Here is a 17,893-nt window from a genome sequence, read left to right as displayed (position 1 = left end):
ATGACTTGTTGTTGAAAAGCAATGCTCACTAGATGGCAGTGTGCTAATGCACAAATGCTGGTGCTCTGGCCTCGCAGAAAAACAAAATGGTCCACTTATTCCAGACCTCCATCAATGCTGTTTGAAATACGGATTTTCCAGAAAAGAAACATTGAAATGAAAATAGTATACAGGTAAACTGTACAAGTAAATACTATTTTGAGTGTTATTTATTTTTTATTAAGTTTTAACTATATCTCATTTAAATGTAACCACATTTTTATTTATATTTTATCCTTTCATTCTAAAACTTTGATTTAGAAAGGAAGGGAGAGAGGGGACTGATTTTCAAAGTGCTCTGATACTTTTAACCCTGCTGTAATTCTTAGTGAAACATTGGTTTTCGTATGTCTGATTTCCTCCAAAGCACAAAGCGTTTTAACTTCTGACTCTGTCAGAATATACAAGATAAGTTATGTGCCTTAAATTAACACTGCCATAATTGTGTCGTCTTAAGTCCTGTTAGACTCAATTAGGGGGTTGTAAACTGGCTGCTGTAGGTTGTAAAACTGTGAGGTGAGTTGAGTTGAGATGACCGCCGCGGAGTCAGAGGAACCCAGGATTGCACCAGTCACCAATGCCAGCATGAGTTTACTAGGATTTCATTATCTGATACTACGGTCTGTGCAGCAACATGATCATCAGATATTACAGTCATGGCTGCAACATGATGCATTGTGAAGACCTGTCTTCTTCTAAGTACAAGGTTTTTAAAAGTTAACTTAGTTGATTAGATATGGAACAGCATAAGTAGACCAATCCTTGCAAGTTAGCAATGTTACACTGTGACTAGTACTGGTCTGCCTGCAAAACGCTGTTTTAAAATGCATTATTTAATAATAATAATCAAACATAGATTAGCAATAAAACCTATCTGCATTGTTATCCTATACCACTATAAAAAGTCAATGCCAGTAAAGGTTTGAGTGCTGTATCATGCAAGATCAGGAGGGTGAATGTGGTTAAAGCAGTGTGAGACATGCAAACAGTGCATCTGTCCTTGCATGTCACAGTATCAGGGTACACTGACAACCTGCAACTATCTTAGGCTGCTAGTGTGATGAGCACCCTGAATCTAGCCCAGGACAATCCCAAAATAAGTTCAGAGACTGGCCAAGGATAGATACTATGAACCCTAGGGTTTGTATAGACACCTAGCATGCTAACTGAGCTGTGAGGGAGTGGATGCTGAAGTGCTGTGCCTGCAAACTTAATACTTCAGAAGCAGGGCTGCCAACTCTCACGCATTGAGCGTGAGACTCACGCAATTGACACTTTTCACACGCTCTCACGCCACACATCCATTTTCTCACGCACAGAAAAATTGCGGAGCAAAGAGGTACTTTTAATATTAAACTAATTCTCAGCTCTTAGATTCCGTCAATTTTATTACGAAATTCAGACAAAAATACGTTTGGCGCTTGTAAATGTGACGTGACAGATCGCTGAGCGCCTCAGTTCAAGTGCACGTGAACCGATCATCTGTTACTTTTTTATTTAAAGATGCAGTACAACTTACCGAAAGTATACATAATATCGACCAATTAGTGTTTTTCAACCACGGAAAGAGGTCAATATAACAGCAGGAGAACAATTATGTCACATAACGTTACATTTACCTCAGGAAAGCCATTTAATGACCATAGCATTAAGTAAATAGAAAAAAATAACTAGAGAGGAGATTTTGCTGAGCACTATATTACATATTTATTATATTTTTACTTATGTCATTAAATAATTGTTATTATAACAAAAACTGCATTATATTTAATTTAATTTGTTATTTTTAACCTTTAAGCAGATTGGGCCCTATATGTTTACAGCATTAGGTGATATTATTTTTTTAAATAAAATTTAAAATAAACATGTATCCAAATTAGTCAATATTGAATCAAAATCGGAATCAAATCACAAGAATGAAATTGAAATCTTGAATTTTTTGTCAAGCAATAATAAAAACTGTATCCTACCAGTCATTGTACAATGTAAACATTGTAACATGTTGTCACTAAACTTCATAAAATTCTATTTAGTTACCAAATGTTTTGACAATCACAATTACACTTATTGTGATGCAATATTTGTTTTTACATCCCCCCCCCCCCCCCCCCCCCCCCCCCCAGTCAGTTGAGTCTTACAAGTTCTTATAAGTTAACAGAACAGATCATTATAGCAGTATCCGAAAATGGTATTCTGTTCTTTACGCAAATGAGACAATATCTTTGACATGCTTTGTTCTAAGGATCACAGTTCAATCATAAATTCAGGAAGGACTCTTCTCATCTGGGACTTTTTCCTGGAGACTGTTCCTTTAGCATGGTCACATGCATCTCATAAGAATAATAAACAACCCCTGCAAGCATATTTCGATAAAACATAGACGATATAATTTCCCTTCTAGGCTGAGTTTTTGTCAAGACTTCAATGGAACATAACATGAAAACTATATCCACATAGAGCACTGATAGAAACTTCACTGTCATAGTTTAGCATATAGTGACCAATGGTGCTATATAAAGAATTACACATGCTAAGTATCCATATGTGCCAGTGGATACATTTTTGGCCATGATCTTAGACACAGTCGTCTTTACATGTCTTATACTGCTATCATAAGAATAAAGTTCAAACCGACAATTCTCTTTTTACAAAATATTACCCTTGGTTAATTTTGGTTGTATGAGTTAAGTACAAAACAAGTACATATTTATTCTCTGACTGGAAGCCAGGCTAAATGAGTAAAAGCTGTTACTGCATTCCTGACATGGGGTCAGACCCGCAGTCACCTCTCAGATACCAAGTACAGACATTACCTGTAACAGAACTACTACAATAGATACACTGGTTTTAAGAAAACTATGATTTCCCAATTAATAAAACAATACAAGAAGAGGGATTGTAAATTCCTTTCCAATTGTCCAATTGTATTTTTCTTAGGCCACCTTTTAGCCATTAGAATGTCAGATTCATAGGCTTCAAAAATCTGTTTTTCAAACTTGTACACAAGCTCTGATTCAGATTTCTTGAAATAAATGTAAAGCATCCACAATAAACATATTTAATTGCACATTTTGGCGGTGGACATAAATGATACCTCAAATCATGAGGCATATTGAGGACATGTGTGCTTTTACTTTTCGGGTCACTCCAGAGGGTCCTGGAGTGACCCAAACCATATCAGAATATCATCATCATCATCATCATCATCTTACAGCTGCATTGGACATTTTTAACATTTTTAACACAACTTGGCATCATGATTATGACAAGAACCTTACATTTTCTTCAGAAAGTGTAAAAATCTAGTTTTAAGTAACTGATATGAAATGATATTTACATGGGCGAAATGGTTACTTTAACCACACAGAACTGGCAGTAAATACAGAGATACCGGCCCTGAACGAGTCATGATCTACAAGCTCGGCTATCACTAATACTCTGCAGTTTGTTCCAGGCATCCTCTGAATCAAATAGCAAAATAATACACAAATTTGGGTTACTTGTTTTGCATATTCTGCGTGCATTATAATGCATTGTTTGAGTAGAATTTATTCCATAACTTGAATACAATTCAGGTCGAATTAAAGATATAGACTGGTTTATCTTCTAACTCGGGCATTGCAGGGAACAACAAAAGCTATAGCTGGAAATGCACCATCATGACTAGCAATGTGACATTTGACAGATATATAGACAGAACAAAAAAAACTGTCAGTCTGACTCTTGTTGGAAACATTTTCAGTTAGGGTGTGTGTAAGAACCTCTTTAAAGGGTAACTAAACCCCTGGTCAGAGCCTGACTCCACCCACTGGCAATATTTGAAAAATGCTGGAAATATTTTCACTCTAAAGGCGGTGCTATCAGCTCATCTGTGATTGGTCAACACACTGAAGAAACCGGAGGAAATTGGCTGGTTAGAAAGAATGGGATGTGGTCTCTGCTTGGTTTATGTAAGTGATCCTGAAATCATGTGAGTTTCTTGGAACATCTTCAAGACTTCACACTGAAAGAGCATTTTGAACATGATACTGTGAGACACATAATGCCGAGATAAAGTGTAAAATAGTTGCACCCATCAGGCACATAGAGTAGAAATGTTTTTTCAGCTTAAGAGTTCAGCATATCGTGATTTGATATTGACGAAATATGACAAGTGACGTCACCTAAAGGAGAGAAGGTAGGCTACACACCTTACACATGTACAGGAAGTGATGCATACCTATTATGTCATGTCTTGTATCTTTCATATATGTACAAAAACATTGTGTCCTCCTGTGTTACTTACAACATTTTGTAAAGCAAACCGGATATTGTTGAGTTAGAGTAAGAAAATTAGCTTTAAAACGAACCTACTAAAAATTATCGACTGTGCTGGCCATATTAAAGGGATAGTTCACCCAAAAATGAAAACTCTGTCATCATTGACTCACCCTCAAATTGTTCCAAACCTGTTTGAGATTTTTCTGCTGAACACAAAAGATATTTTAAAGAATGTTGGTAATCAAACAGTTGACGGTAACCATTCACTTCCAAAGAATTTTTTCTTACTATGGAAGTCGATGGCTTCCGTCAACTGTTTGATTACCAACATTCTTCAAAAATTCTTCCTTTGTGTTCAGCAGAAGACATAAGCTCATACAGGTTTGGAACAACATGAGGTTGAGTAAATGATGACAGAATTTTTACTTTTGGGTGAACCATCCCAGATTTTAAGGTTTATTTTTGTAACTCTTGTGGAATTTTTTTAAAGGATTGAACTTTGGATGACTGTAGTGTTGTGTATTTCTGACGGCATATAAATACATGAAAAAAACAGGATTAAGAAAATATTTTGCTTTATTACATGTCTGGAAAAAGTGCTCTGAATAATAATTTAGAGCTGATTTTTTGGTCCCTTTGGTCAACCATATGAACATAATGATCATAAATATGAAAAAGCATCCTTCCTCAACACTTTTTACTGCAATCATCTTCAACTTTCATTCCACTGATATAAATTATACACACACGCACATCTCAATAAATTATAACTCTTATGGTTTAAATAAATAGGCTTTTCAAACACAAGACAAAAATCTGTGCGGGCATAAACTGTCCAAAATCCAACAAACTGGATTAAAAAGAGGAGCAGTTCTTCTCCAGAACTGATACATTGTAACAATGTATGTGGTTGTAATGTAACTCCTTGTGTCTATTGTGTTCTCAGGTTGCTCTTTTGAGTGAAGTCTGCTGTCGATGGACGCCGGTGCTGTAAAGTTTGTTTGCTCGTTTCTCAAAAGCGTTGACCATCTGTTTGACCACCTCGTCGAAAAATACTGTCGCTAATTGTGAGTGGAGCAGAGATTTGAACTCGAATGACACCTAGAGAGGGGAACAAAGGTTTTTGGGTAAAATTAGCACAATTTGCAAAAATGAATTCATGTAATTGTATGATTTGAAATAGCATGCTTTTTTATTTACTTTATTCAACATGGGCTTTGTACCAGTGCCATTGAGATATTTTGATTATCTTTATGTAACTGTCGTAGGCCAGTAAAAGCTGTCCATGTAAATCTTACTCCCCTGGCCTCAAGATTAAGGTTTAGTTTTAGTATTTTGTTTTCTTTGTTTTGTTTATTTTTTTGTCTATATAGTTTTTGAAATTTTTATTTCAGTTTTAGTAACAAAAATGTTTTTTTATGGTTTTAGTTTTATATAATAAGTTTTAGTTTGTATATAACATAATAATCCTGCTTTGTACTGATGCTAACATTCATTCAGTTTTGATTCTTCTTTGGGTCCTCCTGTAATCTCCCAAATCCCTGTCGCTTTCCTGTGATGTCCATCGCACCATGTCTAATCCGGTGACATTTACGTCATATAATTCCCTCCAGCACTTGAATGGTTATCATGCCTGTCTTCGTTACTGGCTATTTAAGGAGAACCGGAAAGGCAACCCACATGTGGTAAAAATAGCCACAAATCTGGTCTAATACTTCTGCTCACTTTCTGTTCACAACAGGAATTAAACCACTAAAGAGGAGGAACAGGAGTAAAGGAAGTGTCAAACTGATGAATGTATCAGTTTTTGCCGGTTGCACTACTTACAAAGAACTCCACATTGCATGATCCTGCAGCTCCAGGAGTGAATCGCCACAATGTCTCAAGGTGATTGAAGAGAGTCCCGTCTGTACACAGCGCCTGAAACACATGCACACACTTCAGACAGACAGCCACAGACAGCTTACTTGGCCAATATGTAAGCTGATCCTATGATGCATGGACATGTTGAAGGCTTAAGTCAGATTTACCCTTGTTAAATGAGTATCACTTAATCTAAAGAAATCTAGTTCCAAATCACTACCTCTTTTTGTTAAAACAAGAATAATGTCTTCCATTCGCAATTGAAACAGCTTTCTAATTTTTAAATAGACTCACTCGGACTTGGTGGTTCGGGATGACTGTGACCTCAGAGGTGTAGCGTTCTACGATCGGGGGGAACCCGATTTCAAGTTGAGCTTGCATGTCCCCGTTCCGCCCTCTCGTGACCTTTGACTTCTTGCACCAAGGCACAAACTGCTGGTACTGGTCCACACTGGAAACAATGTTGTACATCTGCTCGGGTGAGTAACTGGAGGGAAAATGAACTTGTGTTACCAAAGATATTGTTAAATGAAAATGAATTTGGATTAAAAGTGAAGATTTTATGGTTTTATATCTAGTGGTGTGTACGTACCCAACGCTTCTGCTCTCTAAGTACTCCATTCTCCGTGTTATGAGGTGGGCAGATAAGTTAATGAAGCTCCGGGTGGGCACCAATTGAGAAGAAGCTGAAGGAGGAGGTAAACTCACCCGTCGCGCTGCTAAGATGCCACATGAGCTCAAATGTCTACAGAAGAAACATAAACAGTTATTCACTTAACAAAATTAGAATACATTATATGTGTCTAAAGAGTTGCACTATGACACTTGCATGTTGACTGGTTTGTTCTCTACAAATACGTTGTGACGCAGTGTTTTAAGAAATTTCTGTGTTGACCCGGTAAAATGACGTACATTCTAGTAAATAGTAAAGAGTAGACGATCAATACAGGTAACCCTGTTTGTCATTTGCATTGCATGGCACGCGGCCAGGAGCGCGCGCACTGGCACTGCATTATTCAAAAGATGAACGCGCTTCGCTTTCAGGAAAAAAAAAAAGAAAAAATTCTTCAAATCTTTCAAAAGCAAAATTTATATACTGGATGAAAGCTTTATGATACATTTACGATACAGCACCAGGGATATTTGACACAAATACTAGCTATCGTTTTTTGTTCTGGTAGGCCTACTCTAGGTACTTTTCCCTCACAGCACTTTCAGTTTCACCGTCTCGTGACTTCTCACTCCCCTGTGAGTTATTTTACAACAGTACTAGCTGCTCTTCTGCTTTGTTCAACATTCCCACGCGATTGACAACAACTTACAACATAGTCGCCCAATTCAACAGGTTTTCACCACGGCAACCATTTTAAATAAACACAAGATTATTTATTTTAAAATATGTTGTAACAAATCAAAATGAGTTTGGGCTATTTTCTGTTATATTACGCGTTCTTCAGATAGCTTTTTTTGTGTGATATGTTTAGGTGTAATAAATCATTTTTTATAAATAGTTTTTACATTGCAGTTAGTAGGCCTATAGTAAATGTTGAGTGATGCGCTTTTACCTGAGGGAGCAGCTGGAGTTTCTCCTCATGACATCGCACGACTGTCTTTCCGACATCTCCAGAGCCCGGAGTAGAAGCGAAGTGGACTTTTTTGCCATTTGTGCTATTCGAAGCTTGTGAAATCACTGAAACTATTCAAAAAGTGCTCTGCGCAATGCTAACTGTGTCGATGGCCGTGATAACCGGCGGCTCCGCTGTAACTGAGCGAAAGTGGAGAGGTTTACTATTAAGGGCAGAGCTGTAGAGTGACGCAGTGAGAGGGGAGGAGTGGAGACTCCCGCAGGTGCTTAGTCGATTATATGAAGTCATTCACCTTCAGGGGTTTCACTCTGGCGAGACGACTGTCTGGAACAAGCTTTAGGACAGTGGTTCTCAACCTTTTTGACTCCAAAGCCCTCAATTGTTCACAACAACATTTGCCCTCGTGGCATTTCAGTTGTTTGTGATTTACTAGATAAAAAGATGAAAGATAATGATGTTTAAAAATTTTGGTTCACATTTTCTACACAATATTTTAGAGCTTATCATAACTAGAAAAATGTATAGGCCTATGAATAAAATGTATAAAAATGCCCATGGAGTTATGAGATCTTGAAATTACACTATTAAAAATCAAACTCAAATATTAGTAGGCTAGTACTAGTAGGCTAATTGGAGACTATGTTGGAAACCAGATGTTGAGAGAGTGAACAAATTAAATTTTTCGATATAGCCTACACCAATATATTAAAAGGAAAGGCAATCATAGTTTCCACTTCTTGCTGACCTTCTTGCAAGACTGTCGTCTTGAGGCCCCCTTGGAAGTTTGCTGAGGCCCCCTGTTTGAGAATCACTGCTTTATGGTGAGCAGAGAACCAATGGCATCCTACAACAACCGTCTCCCTTCTACGCAATTGTTTTTGTTGTGTTCTATAACTAAATAAACATTAAATTCAATCATTATCTTTTTTTGTATGTGATATTTGCCATCAAATATGTTTTACAGAGAATATGGGCCATAACCTGTCTTGAACAGAGGCAACAGGATCTAAACAGCTGGAGGGGAGGAATCACGCACTTCAGCCTCAGCCTGACCCAACATGTCATTAACCCATGAAGAGGAACAGAAATAATCCTGATAAGGCAGATTCCGTAAGTCACCGCCTTTGGAATTAAGGTAACGTCACACAAAGGCTTAAATGTTAACTTTTCAGTCAGTACAGGATTGCAAAGTGCAACTTATTCGTGTTGTGTAATAACTAGAACGTCAAACTAGACTAGAGCTAGAATTTGGTCTCTCAGAGTCAGATCAGAGTCCACAAATTCAGGTGAGTTGGCGCTGCGGTACACATGGCAAAGACAGTCAATGGTATTTGTACTTTATCAGGCTAGTGCCGAGAAGAGCAGTGTGTATGTGTCAGATATCAGTCTTATTTTCTTACAAGGCCAAGAAAGTTCAACGTATTCTGTTGGTATTATTCCACTTATTGAAACTGAAATATATTATGACCTTAAACAAAAGGGTCACCCCTTCGATTTATTTCAAACCCATGAACTATTCCCACATGCATCGCAATGGCTTATCCTTGCATTAAGTGGCTTAAGTTGGTTATGTGACTGTCCCACCAAAACCGATCTCTCGTGTTAGATCTAATCCCATTCAGAGTCCCTGATCAGAGTCCCTAAGGAAGATCGGATATAGTTAGGACACTGTGAGACGCAAATTTGTACATCAGTGTGTGCATGTTACTGCACCGTATCAATGAACAATCTCATCTTCCTTCCTTCTAGGGCAAAGGAAAGGTAGTTTGCAAAGTATCACACAATGTTTTCATAACTGACTTAGCTTAGGTTAAGAATATAGAATATATATATATATATATATATATATATATATATATATATATACAGTATATATGTATGTATATATATATATATATATATATATATATATATATATATATATATATATATATATATATGTATATATATGTATATATATATATATATGTATATGTATATATATATGTATGTATATATATATATATATATATATATATATATGTATATATATATATATATATATATATGTATATATATATTCTGTAGGTGTAAGGCTTCTGTGAGCCTGTGATATGTTGGGCATCAGTGACGTCTGCATGTGACGATCAAGATCAGAGTCCTTGAATGATACGCTCACATTATAGAGAAAAATATTGACCTTGCACAGACTCGCTGTTCTCTGATTCTAGTAAACAAAAGATGTGAAACTAACAGATTTAGGTGAGAGGAACAGACAGCGCTGAACTCTGTACAGAATTTCAACTCAAGGGCTGGGGCATAGGGAAGAACACAGACTAGTAGACAAAATACCCAAAGCTTTTATTTTCACTGGCTCTGTTGTACAAATCAGTTATTCAGAGTATGTTAGTGATTCGAGCATAAAGTGCCAGCAGAAACACTTCAGTTTCAGTTGAATGCTTAATATATCAAAACTTTTACATTGTAAATGTACTGTTTTTCAGAGTTGAGGGCTTTATAAAAAGAATCGTACAGGACGTATTAGCATCATATCTTTGGATCTGTATCGGGTGCAGAGAAGATGAGTTTGCTCATTGCCCGGATGTACTGAGAGCCATCCATGGAGGTGAGTTTCAGGCTGCTCATGGGGAGTAGGGCTCTGTTAGTGTAATATCTGAGGAATGGAGTCGGCGCTTCAATTGCCTCCAGATATACCTAAATGTAGAATTAAGAGCAGGATGGAATATGTTAAAATGGTCACGGCAATATATTTGGTATATAGAATATCTTATAAAACAATGGGTAAATAGCTAATATATAGGATAAAATGGGGGAAGATGCTCCCCAATTCGCATTTACTTTTAAATTGTAACATATTTAGATATAGCCTGTACAGATTGATGATGCATCAACCATTGTACACACACACACACACACACACATATATATATATATATATATATATATATATATATACACACACACACACAAATGTTGATATTCAGATTTATACATTTCATTAACAAAAAAATATGATATTCAACAACATAATACATTGTCACAGATCACTATTTTCCAGACACAATATTAGATCAATTAACCTCAAAACTGTTTCGACAGACTAAATCTCAATTATGTTGATATTCAAATAAAATAATAATTACATATGCACTTGTTAAATGCACTAAGCGCTATATAATTGTAACAAATTATTATTATTATTATTGTAAAAAGGGCCTCATAGGATTTCAGTATATTTACTTTATTATATTACTTTAAGATTAATATTATTATTGAATTTTTCTTCGTATTGCTAGGCCAATTGCTTGTACATTACTTATAGACCTTTTTTTTCTTAGTGTAAGCTTTAAAATAATATTCAGGTAAGATTATAAAATAATTTAAACTCAAATCTATATTTATTTTAGCTCTGTCGGGTTTTGACTGTCTAAATCAGACACAGTCCTTCACTCCGAGGTTGACGGCTTGCTGCCAGTGCTGAATGTAGCACCTGTATAATGTCATCAGTATCCTGAGCCTCGTTCTGGAACACAGACTGGCAGTGCTGCAGGTACTGATCGTACAGGCTGCGTGTGTGTGCGTCAACCTCCAGCGCCTCATCGCTGGCCTCAGTCCTCTTCAGGTTCATCAGGAAGTCTGTGTTGACTGGTCCACATTCAATCAGGCTCACACTGCAGCATGGGAGATGGACTTAGCAAATTGTATGGGTGCCTAAGCTAATTTATCTGAAGAACATTTAATAGGCAAAAAGCTTCTGTTTGGTAGAAGCACATTGTATAGTTATGTACTCACTGAATATTGAAGTGCTGGAGTAGAATAGCCAGGCTCTCACAAGCGCCCTCTACTGCAAATTTGCTAGCACAGTAGACCTCATTGAATGGTAAACCTGAGTTTCAGACAGAGAACATAAACGGTTATTTATTTATTTAACCCCATTGGCAAGATCTAGGGTTTTATTTCTTGGTGCAAGCAAAAAAAAATCTTACGGGATTTAAGCTTAAAACAAGAAAAAAGCATTTTGCCGATGATGTAAGAAAAATAAACACTCCCACAAGAGATTCTCTGAAAATGATTTTACACAGTTTCGCTTCTTAGGAGGATGTTGCCTCTTTTGGCATGCTCAGTTGGGGTTTAAAATACAAATGTCCAGTTATATTATCAACTGCACTGACACTGTCAGATGTGAACAAAATTTGAACTGAATTGAGCTGGATAATGACTCGTCTCCTGTAGAGCTGCTTTATATCTGAATTGAACTTGTTTCATAATTTATGAATTCTCCAACATTAATAACACTGTGTCAAAGCAGCTTCACAGTAATACACTGGAAAACAACAATCTGTATTATACAAAGTGCTGTATAAAGAAACATCACAACTTGTCATTTTTCAGAAATGGAAAAACAAGAGAAATTCTGATTAAGAAAATCAGTTTTGCAATGAATCGCTTTGCTTCGCTGCATGTTTTTGACAAATCTCACTTTCTCTATCTCCATCCCCACTCACCCTGTAGTCCTCCCATGCTGCCTGTCACAAGGATTCGTCCATGTCTCTTTCTCTTCATGTCCGGTAGGAAGGTCTGTATGGTGCGAAGTGTGCCCAGCAGATTGACGTCCAGGATTCCACGTATGGTGTCCAGCGAGTGAGCTTCCAGAGGGCCCATCAGACCCACACCTGCATTACAAACTAACACAAAGATATTAGGAGGGAACCAATGAAATCATTTATCCCAAAGTCATTTGGTTAAAACATGGGGTTTATATATGTAAGCATAGTGAATTTCATGTGGACTTTTAACCTTAATCTTTATACTTTTCCCTTTGAAAGGACATAATGTCTTACGTTCTCTTACCCAGTATGTCAATTCTACCCTCTGCAACATTTCTTTTGGCATCAAGTATAGACTGCTGATCTGTCACATCCATCTGTAGTATGGCCATAGTGTCTTTATGCAGTCCTCTCACACTCTCCAACAGCCGTTGCTTCTTGTCCAGGTTCCGCATGGTAGCGTAAACTAAACAACATCAATAATCTCTCGTACTTGTTTTAAACAATGATTGTAACTATATATAAAGCTCTCTTTCCACTAACGCTAATAGTAATTTGAGACATACATGTCAGTATAAACTATTACTGTAATGAACCACAGAAATGCATTGTTTTATGTTAGTTACCTTTGTAGACTTTTGACGGATTTGATGCGAGATGCACAGCAAGGCTGAGCCCGATCCCTGAAGAGCATCCAGTAATGAGAACAACTTTCTGCTCCATTTGTGCAATAGAACATCAGTCCGCAACACCAGAGACGAGCGCTGCATTTGAAGTGGTCCGTCTAACTGCTTTGTCTCTGATTTAAATGTTTTAGCTTTCTCCGCTATCACAAGGCCAGCTTGGTGTAAACATTCTGGTTTCACACTCTTTTTTTTTTTTTTCTTTTTTTTTTGCTCAGCAGGTGCAACTTCGAATTGACACATACCGTACATGTCACCAGCTGTGGTAAATATTAAATAACATGAAGAAAAGAAATATTCAGTAAATAACTTTTTTTTTTTGAGAATGTTACATTTATGATGGGGGATGGGGTGGAATCAATCATTTATAGATCTTATTTTCAATCATACATCAATGTTTTAACCCTTTCATGTAAGAATTATGATAACCTCAGTCAGGATTTTTTTGCATGAAAAACAAGATTTCAGAGATCTCTACAGCCTGTCAAAGTACAACTGTGGAAACCCAACTCAGATGCTCCCTCCAGTGTACCAGAGTATGTCAATTTACCCTTATTAGCTGATCGTTCTGATTATGTGAAGATTATGTATCAAGATGGACACATTTCAGCTCTTCTCTGAGAAACCGATCAGGTGTTTTCAATCGCATTACGGGTAATGCATTACAAGTAGCCTAACATGCACAACGCAATCAGATTTTTTTAATGATCTGATTTTTAATAGATTTGTAATGGTAGCTAAAACAATATTTGTATTTATTCAAATACATTTTTCATAAAGGAACATTTTCTTGGTGATTTTGACTGCTGTTAATTTCTCTTTCATCTATCTTCAGCTAAAAAGGATTTTTCGAAGTTGTAAATAAAATGATTGTTGGAGTACGTTTTGCAAGAAAAAACTATTTTAAGATTTTCACAATTAATTTATTGTGTTACTTGCTGTTTCTCTAATAAATTTTCAAATTTGCTAGCATCTCTGAGTGAAAATTGTTTTACACTTTTTTTTAAAACTGGAAACTGTGTTGATCATCTGTGTGTGTCTTGCTGTTATACTTGTCTGTGAAAATATTCACAAGTCCCTCTTAAGATAGGAAAATTTCATGAAGTTTATTTTTGGCACATTCTAATCTGACTTTAGAGTAATATTTCATTAACATGATTTGTCTTGCAGTCTGTAGTTTATGGTGAGATTGATACATTTTTTACCTTCATCTAACACCTAAAAAAAGACCCAATTTTTTTTAACACAATATAGCATTTCTTTTTTCATTTCTTCATTATATCTTCACAATACATTAAAACTCTTACTAGGAACACAAAACACCAAGTTCAGTAAACTTGTTTGAAATTTGTTTAGGAACAGCAGCACCTTAAAAAGTAGAATGAACAGTCAAACTGAGTAAAGGCAACAGAACAAAATAACTTGTATTAACAAATTAAAAAAGTGCATCATGTTTTATATTATCATTTCATATGATTGCAAGTGTGTTTGCGAAGAGTGTAAAAAAGAGAGCACTTTACACATTTTAACTACTATAACTGGAAAAAAAAATTAAGAAAATTAATTAATTAAAATTAATTCTATAATTATTTCAAGAAATATAAGGTCACTGTTTAGATTTAAACTACTTAAAAAAACTACAACACTTTTTAAAATAAATATTTAACATTTTATTTACATAGTTTTACCACAACATTTATCAACATGTAACTGTAAGAAAACACGAATGAAAAATAATGTAAAATCACCTCTTAGAAATTTCAAGCTTATTTTTTCAAGTCAAAACATATTGACTAAATGTCAAGTTGCAGAACTTTTTTTTAGTAGCAAAATGTTTTCAAGAGCAGATGGAGTAAACTAATACTGTACAGTGATATGATGGTTTACAAATAATTTCTGGACTGAAGAAAGGTGTGAGCATTAGGGGGGGGGGTAAACAAAGGAATCATAAAGTAATAAGACCTGAAAACAAAATGGAAGAACCAAAGAGAAAAGATTTATATCAGTCCCTGCAGCATTCAGTTCATGAGGTGTTTTAATCCACCTCTTCAATAGTTGGTCCCTGGGAAGCGGCCCCTGATCCGCCACGTGCCTGAGCTCCACAGCCTCCAGCTGGCATCCCTCCCTGATAAAGCTTAGTGATGATTGGGTTGCAGACTTTCTCCAACTCCTTCAGCTGATGTTCATACTCCTCCTTATCAGCCAGCTGGTTGTTCTCTAGCCAGCTGATGGTGGCGTTGCATTTCTCAATAACTTTCTTCTTGTCATCCTCGCTGATCTTGCCTTTCAGGTTCTCATCTTCCACACTGCTCTTCATGTTGAAGGCGTAAGACTCCAGGGAGTTTTTGGCAGCAATCTTCTCTCTTTGCTGATCATCTTCAGCTTTGTACTTGTCTGCGTCCTGCACCATTCTCTCAATCTCCTCTTTGCTCAGTCTGCCCTTGTCATTGGTGATGGTGATCTTGTTCTCTTTTCCAGTGCTTTTGTCCACCGCTGACACATTTAGGATTCCGTTGGCGTCAATGTCAAAGGTCACTTCAATCTGCGGGACTCCACGTGGTGCAGGTGGAATTCCCGTGAGCTCAAATTTACCCAGCAGGTTGTTGTCTTTTGTCATGGCCCTCTCTCCCTCATACACCTGGATCAGGACACCGGGCTGGTTGTCTGCATAGGTGCTGAAGGTCTGGGTCTGTTTGGTGGGGATGGTGGTGTTGCGTTTGATGAGGGCCGTCATGACTCCGCCTGCAGTCTCGATGCCCAAAGATAGTGGCGCAACATCCAGCAGAAGCAGGTCCTGGACATTTCCAGATGTGTCACCCATGAGGATGGCGGCTTGCACCGCTGCACCATAAGCCACTGCCTCATCTGGGTTGATGCTCTTGTTCAAGTCCCTGCCGTTGAAGAAATCCTGCAGAAGCTTCTGGATCTTCGGGATTCTTGTTGATCCACCAACCAGAACGACGTCATGGATCTGAGACTTGTCCATCTTGGCGTCTCTCAGGGCTTTCTCCACAGGCTCAAGTGTTCCCCTGAAGAGGTCTGAGCACATCTCTTCAAAGCGTGCTCTGGTGATGGACGTGTAGAAGTCGATGCCCTCGTACAGGGAGTCGATCTCAATGCTGGCCTGAGAGCTGGAGGAGAGGGTTCTCTTGGCTCGCTCGCACGCTGTTCGCAGCCTCCTCAGTGCCCTCTTGTTCTGACCGATGTCCTTCTTGTGCTTCCTCTTGAATTCTTCTACAAAGTGATTCACCATGCGGTTGTCAAAGTCCTCGCCACCCAGATGAGTGTCTCCGGCTGTGGCCTTCACCTCAAAGATGCCATCTTCAATGGTCAGGATGGACACGTCAAAGGTGCCTCCACCCAGGTCAAAGATCAGGACGTTGCGTTCTGCTCCTTTGCCTTTGTCAAGGCCGTAGGCGATGGCTGCAGCCGTGGGCTCGTTGATGATTCTGAGGACATTGAGCCCAGCGATCACTCCAGCGTCTTTAGTGGCTTGCCTCTGCGAGTCATTGAAATAGGCAGGAACTGTGATAACTGCATTTGTCACCTTCAGCCCCAGATAAGCTTCAGCAATCTCCTTCATCTTCACCAGGACCATAGAGGAAATTTCTTCAGGATTGAATGTCTTGTTTTCTCCTTTGTATTCGACTTGAACCTTTGGCTTTCCGCTATCACTGACGACTTGAAAGGACCAGTGCTTCATGTCAGACTGCACTACTGGGTCATCAAACCTCCTGCCAATCAGCCTCTTGGCATCAAACACGGTGTTGTTGGGGTTCATGGCCACCTGGTTTTTAGCTGCATCTCCAATGAGCCTCTCTGTGTCAGTGAAGGCAACATAGCTGGGTGTTGTTCTGTTCCCCTGGTCGTTGGCGATGATCTCCACTTTTCCATGCTGAAACACCCCCACACAGGAGTAGGTGGTGCCCAGGTCAATTCCAATGGCTACTCCTTTTGCTGATGACATGTTTGGTTACTAGTAAAACACAAAAAAGAACAATAAGAATTTTTCTAAATGTATAAATTGTTGTGCAAAGAAAATAGGTATTGTGCTCATACAGTATATTAGTAACAAAAAGTTTTTCTTAATGCAAAAAAAAAGTGTAACAGTGAATACAGTGGCCAGTTGCATAAACTGCTTAGACTAGTCTTACAAACTAGTCATCTAAATTTCTTTTTCAAGACCAAGCCTAAGTTACATAAAATTATAGATCAGCCTAATTTGAATTCAAAATAAACTTAAATTCACTTAAATCTTGGTAAACTGCTAGTTGGTCAGACTAGTTCTTAAGACACAGTCATAAGTCTTAAATGCAACTGCCCCCCTGCTTGTTTATTCAGTAGAATATAGACTAGTAGTCTACCAAGTAAAAGTTAGTTAGCGTTCTTGAAAAATGCATTTTTATTGTGCATATAATAAAATAGTAATATACAAAGCTAATATTTAAACATATTAAGTAGATGCATGAATAGAGTAGTACTGCACAATGCATTTAACCTATACCCTAAAGTAAAATAAATGTTGACTTACCGTAGAGTGATTCTTCAATCAAATTAATTTACACCTCGTCGCGGAAAAAGTCAATACAGACTGGGCTTTTTATCGCTTGCTTCACAGATCGCTCTTCTTCTGATGAGTTTAGTTATCTGCCATGATCCATCCGCTCTTTAAATACACAAGAGCGCGCACCCGTTCAAGCTCTATACATTTCTGGAAAAGTCCAGTGAATCAGACCAATCAAAACACAGAAAGGGGCGGCGTCACGTCAGCTGTCACTGAGAGGAAGTTTCTGGACGCTTCCAGAATTGTGCTGTGAAATTACGCCAAACAGAAGAAAAGTCAAATGAATTGCAATGAACTATAAAAATATGTTTTTAGCTATCATAGTTGAGTACTTGATAATTACGTGAAATA

At 37.6% G+C, this 17,893-nt stretch overlaps 3 protein-coding genes and 1 long non-coding RNA gene across 5 annotated transcripts; 1 reads left to right on the top strand and 3 right to left on the bottom strand.

Annotated features, from left to right (window-relative positions):
* Nucleotides 1-4,196: 4,196 nt before the first annotated feature.
* LOC307170564 (coenzyme Q-binding protein COQ10 homolog, mitochondrial) lies at nucleotides 4,197-8,945 on the bottom strand. The gene is made up of 5 exons (XM_079891704.1): nucleotides 7,728-8,945; nucleotides 6,755-6,907; nucleotides 6,457-6,649; nucleotides 6,127-6,219; nucleotides 4,197-5,400 (listed from the first exon to the last, which is right to left on the bottom strand). The coding sequence occupies exons 1-5, from the start codon at nucleotides 7,823-7,825 to the stop codon at nucleotides 5,242-5,244; spliced, it is 696 nt and encodes a 231-aa protein (XP_079747830.1). The 5' UTR covers nucleotides 7,826-8,945; the 3' UTR covers nucleotides 4,197-5,241.
* Nucleotides 8,946-10,050: 1,105 nt separating this feature from the next.
* Nucleotides 10,051-14,102, top strand: LOC307170573. 2 transcript variants are annotated; one of them, XR_013823403.1, is made up of 3 exons: nucleotides 10,051-10,353; nucleotides 11,156-13,073; nucleotides 13,197-13,949. It is a non-coding gene; the product is annotated as an uncharacterized lncRNA (long non-coding RNA). The 2 variants fall into 2 exon arrangements; XR_013823402.1 differs by having other exon boundaries at nucleotides 10,059-10,353; nucleotides 12,261-13,073; nucleotides 13,197-14,102.
* On the bottom strand, nucleotides 10,275-13,018 carry hsd17b1 (hydroxysteroid (17-beta) dehydrogenase 1; the record flags this gene model as incomplete). Its single annotated transcript, XM_079891691.1, has 6 exons — nucleotides 10,275-10,442; nucleotides 11,239-11,419; nucleotides 11,541-11,634; nucleotides 12,254-12,433; nucleotides 12,600-12,761; nucleotides 12,922-13,018. The coding sequence occupies 6 exons, from the start codon at nucleotides 13,016-13,018 to the stop codon at nucleotides 10,275-10,277; spliced, it is 882 nt and encodes a 293-aa protein (XP_079747817.1).
* Nucleotides 14,103-14,910: 808 nt separating the features above from the next.
* LOC307170509 (heat shock 70 kDa protein-like) lies at nucleotides 14,911-17,662 on the bottom strand. The gene is made up of 2 exons (XM_079891630.1): nucleotides 17,510-17,662; nucleotides 14,911-16,954 (listed from the first exon to the last, which is right to left on the bottom strand). Exon 2 carries the CDS (start codon nucleotides 16,943-16,945, stop codon nucleotides 15,014-15,016), a length of 1,932 nt encoding a protein of 643 aa, XP_079747756.1. The 5' UTR covers nucleotides 16,946-16,954; nucleotides 17,510-17,662; the 3' UTR covers nucleotides 14,911-15,013.
* Nucleotides 17,663-17,893: the final 231 nt, after the last annotated feature.

This window comes from Squalius cephalus, assembly GCF_949319135.1.
Source record: "Squalius cephalus genome assembly, chromosome: 1".
NCBI classification, from domain to species: domain Eukaryota; kingdom Metazoa; phylum Chordata; class Actinopteri; order Cypriniformes; family Leuciscidae; genus Squalius; species Squalius cephalus.
The sequence above is the reverse complement of the archived record's forward strand: the minus strand, read 5'-3'. Positions and strand labels throughout refer to the sequence as shown.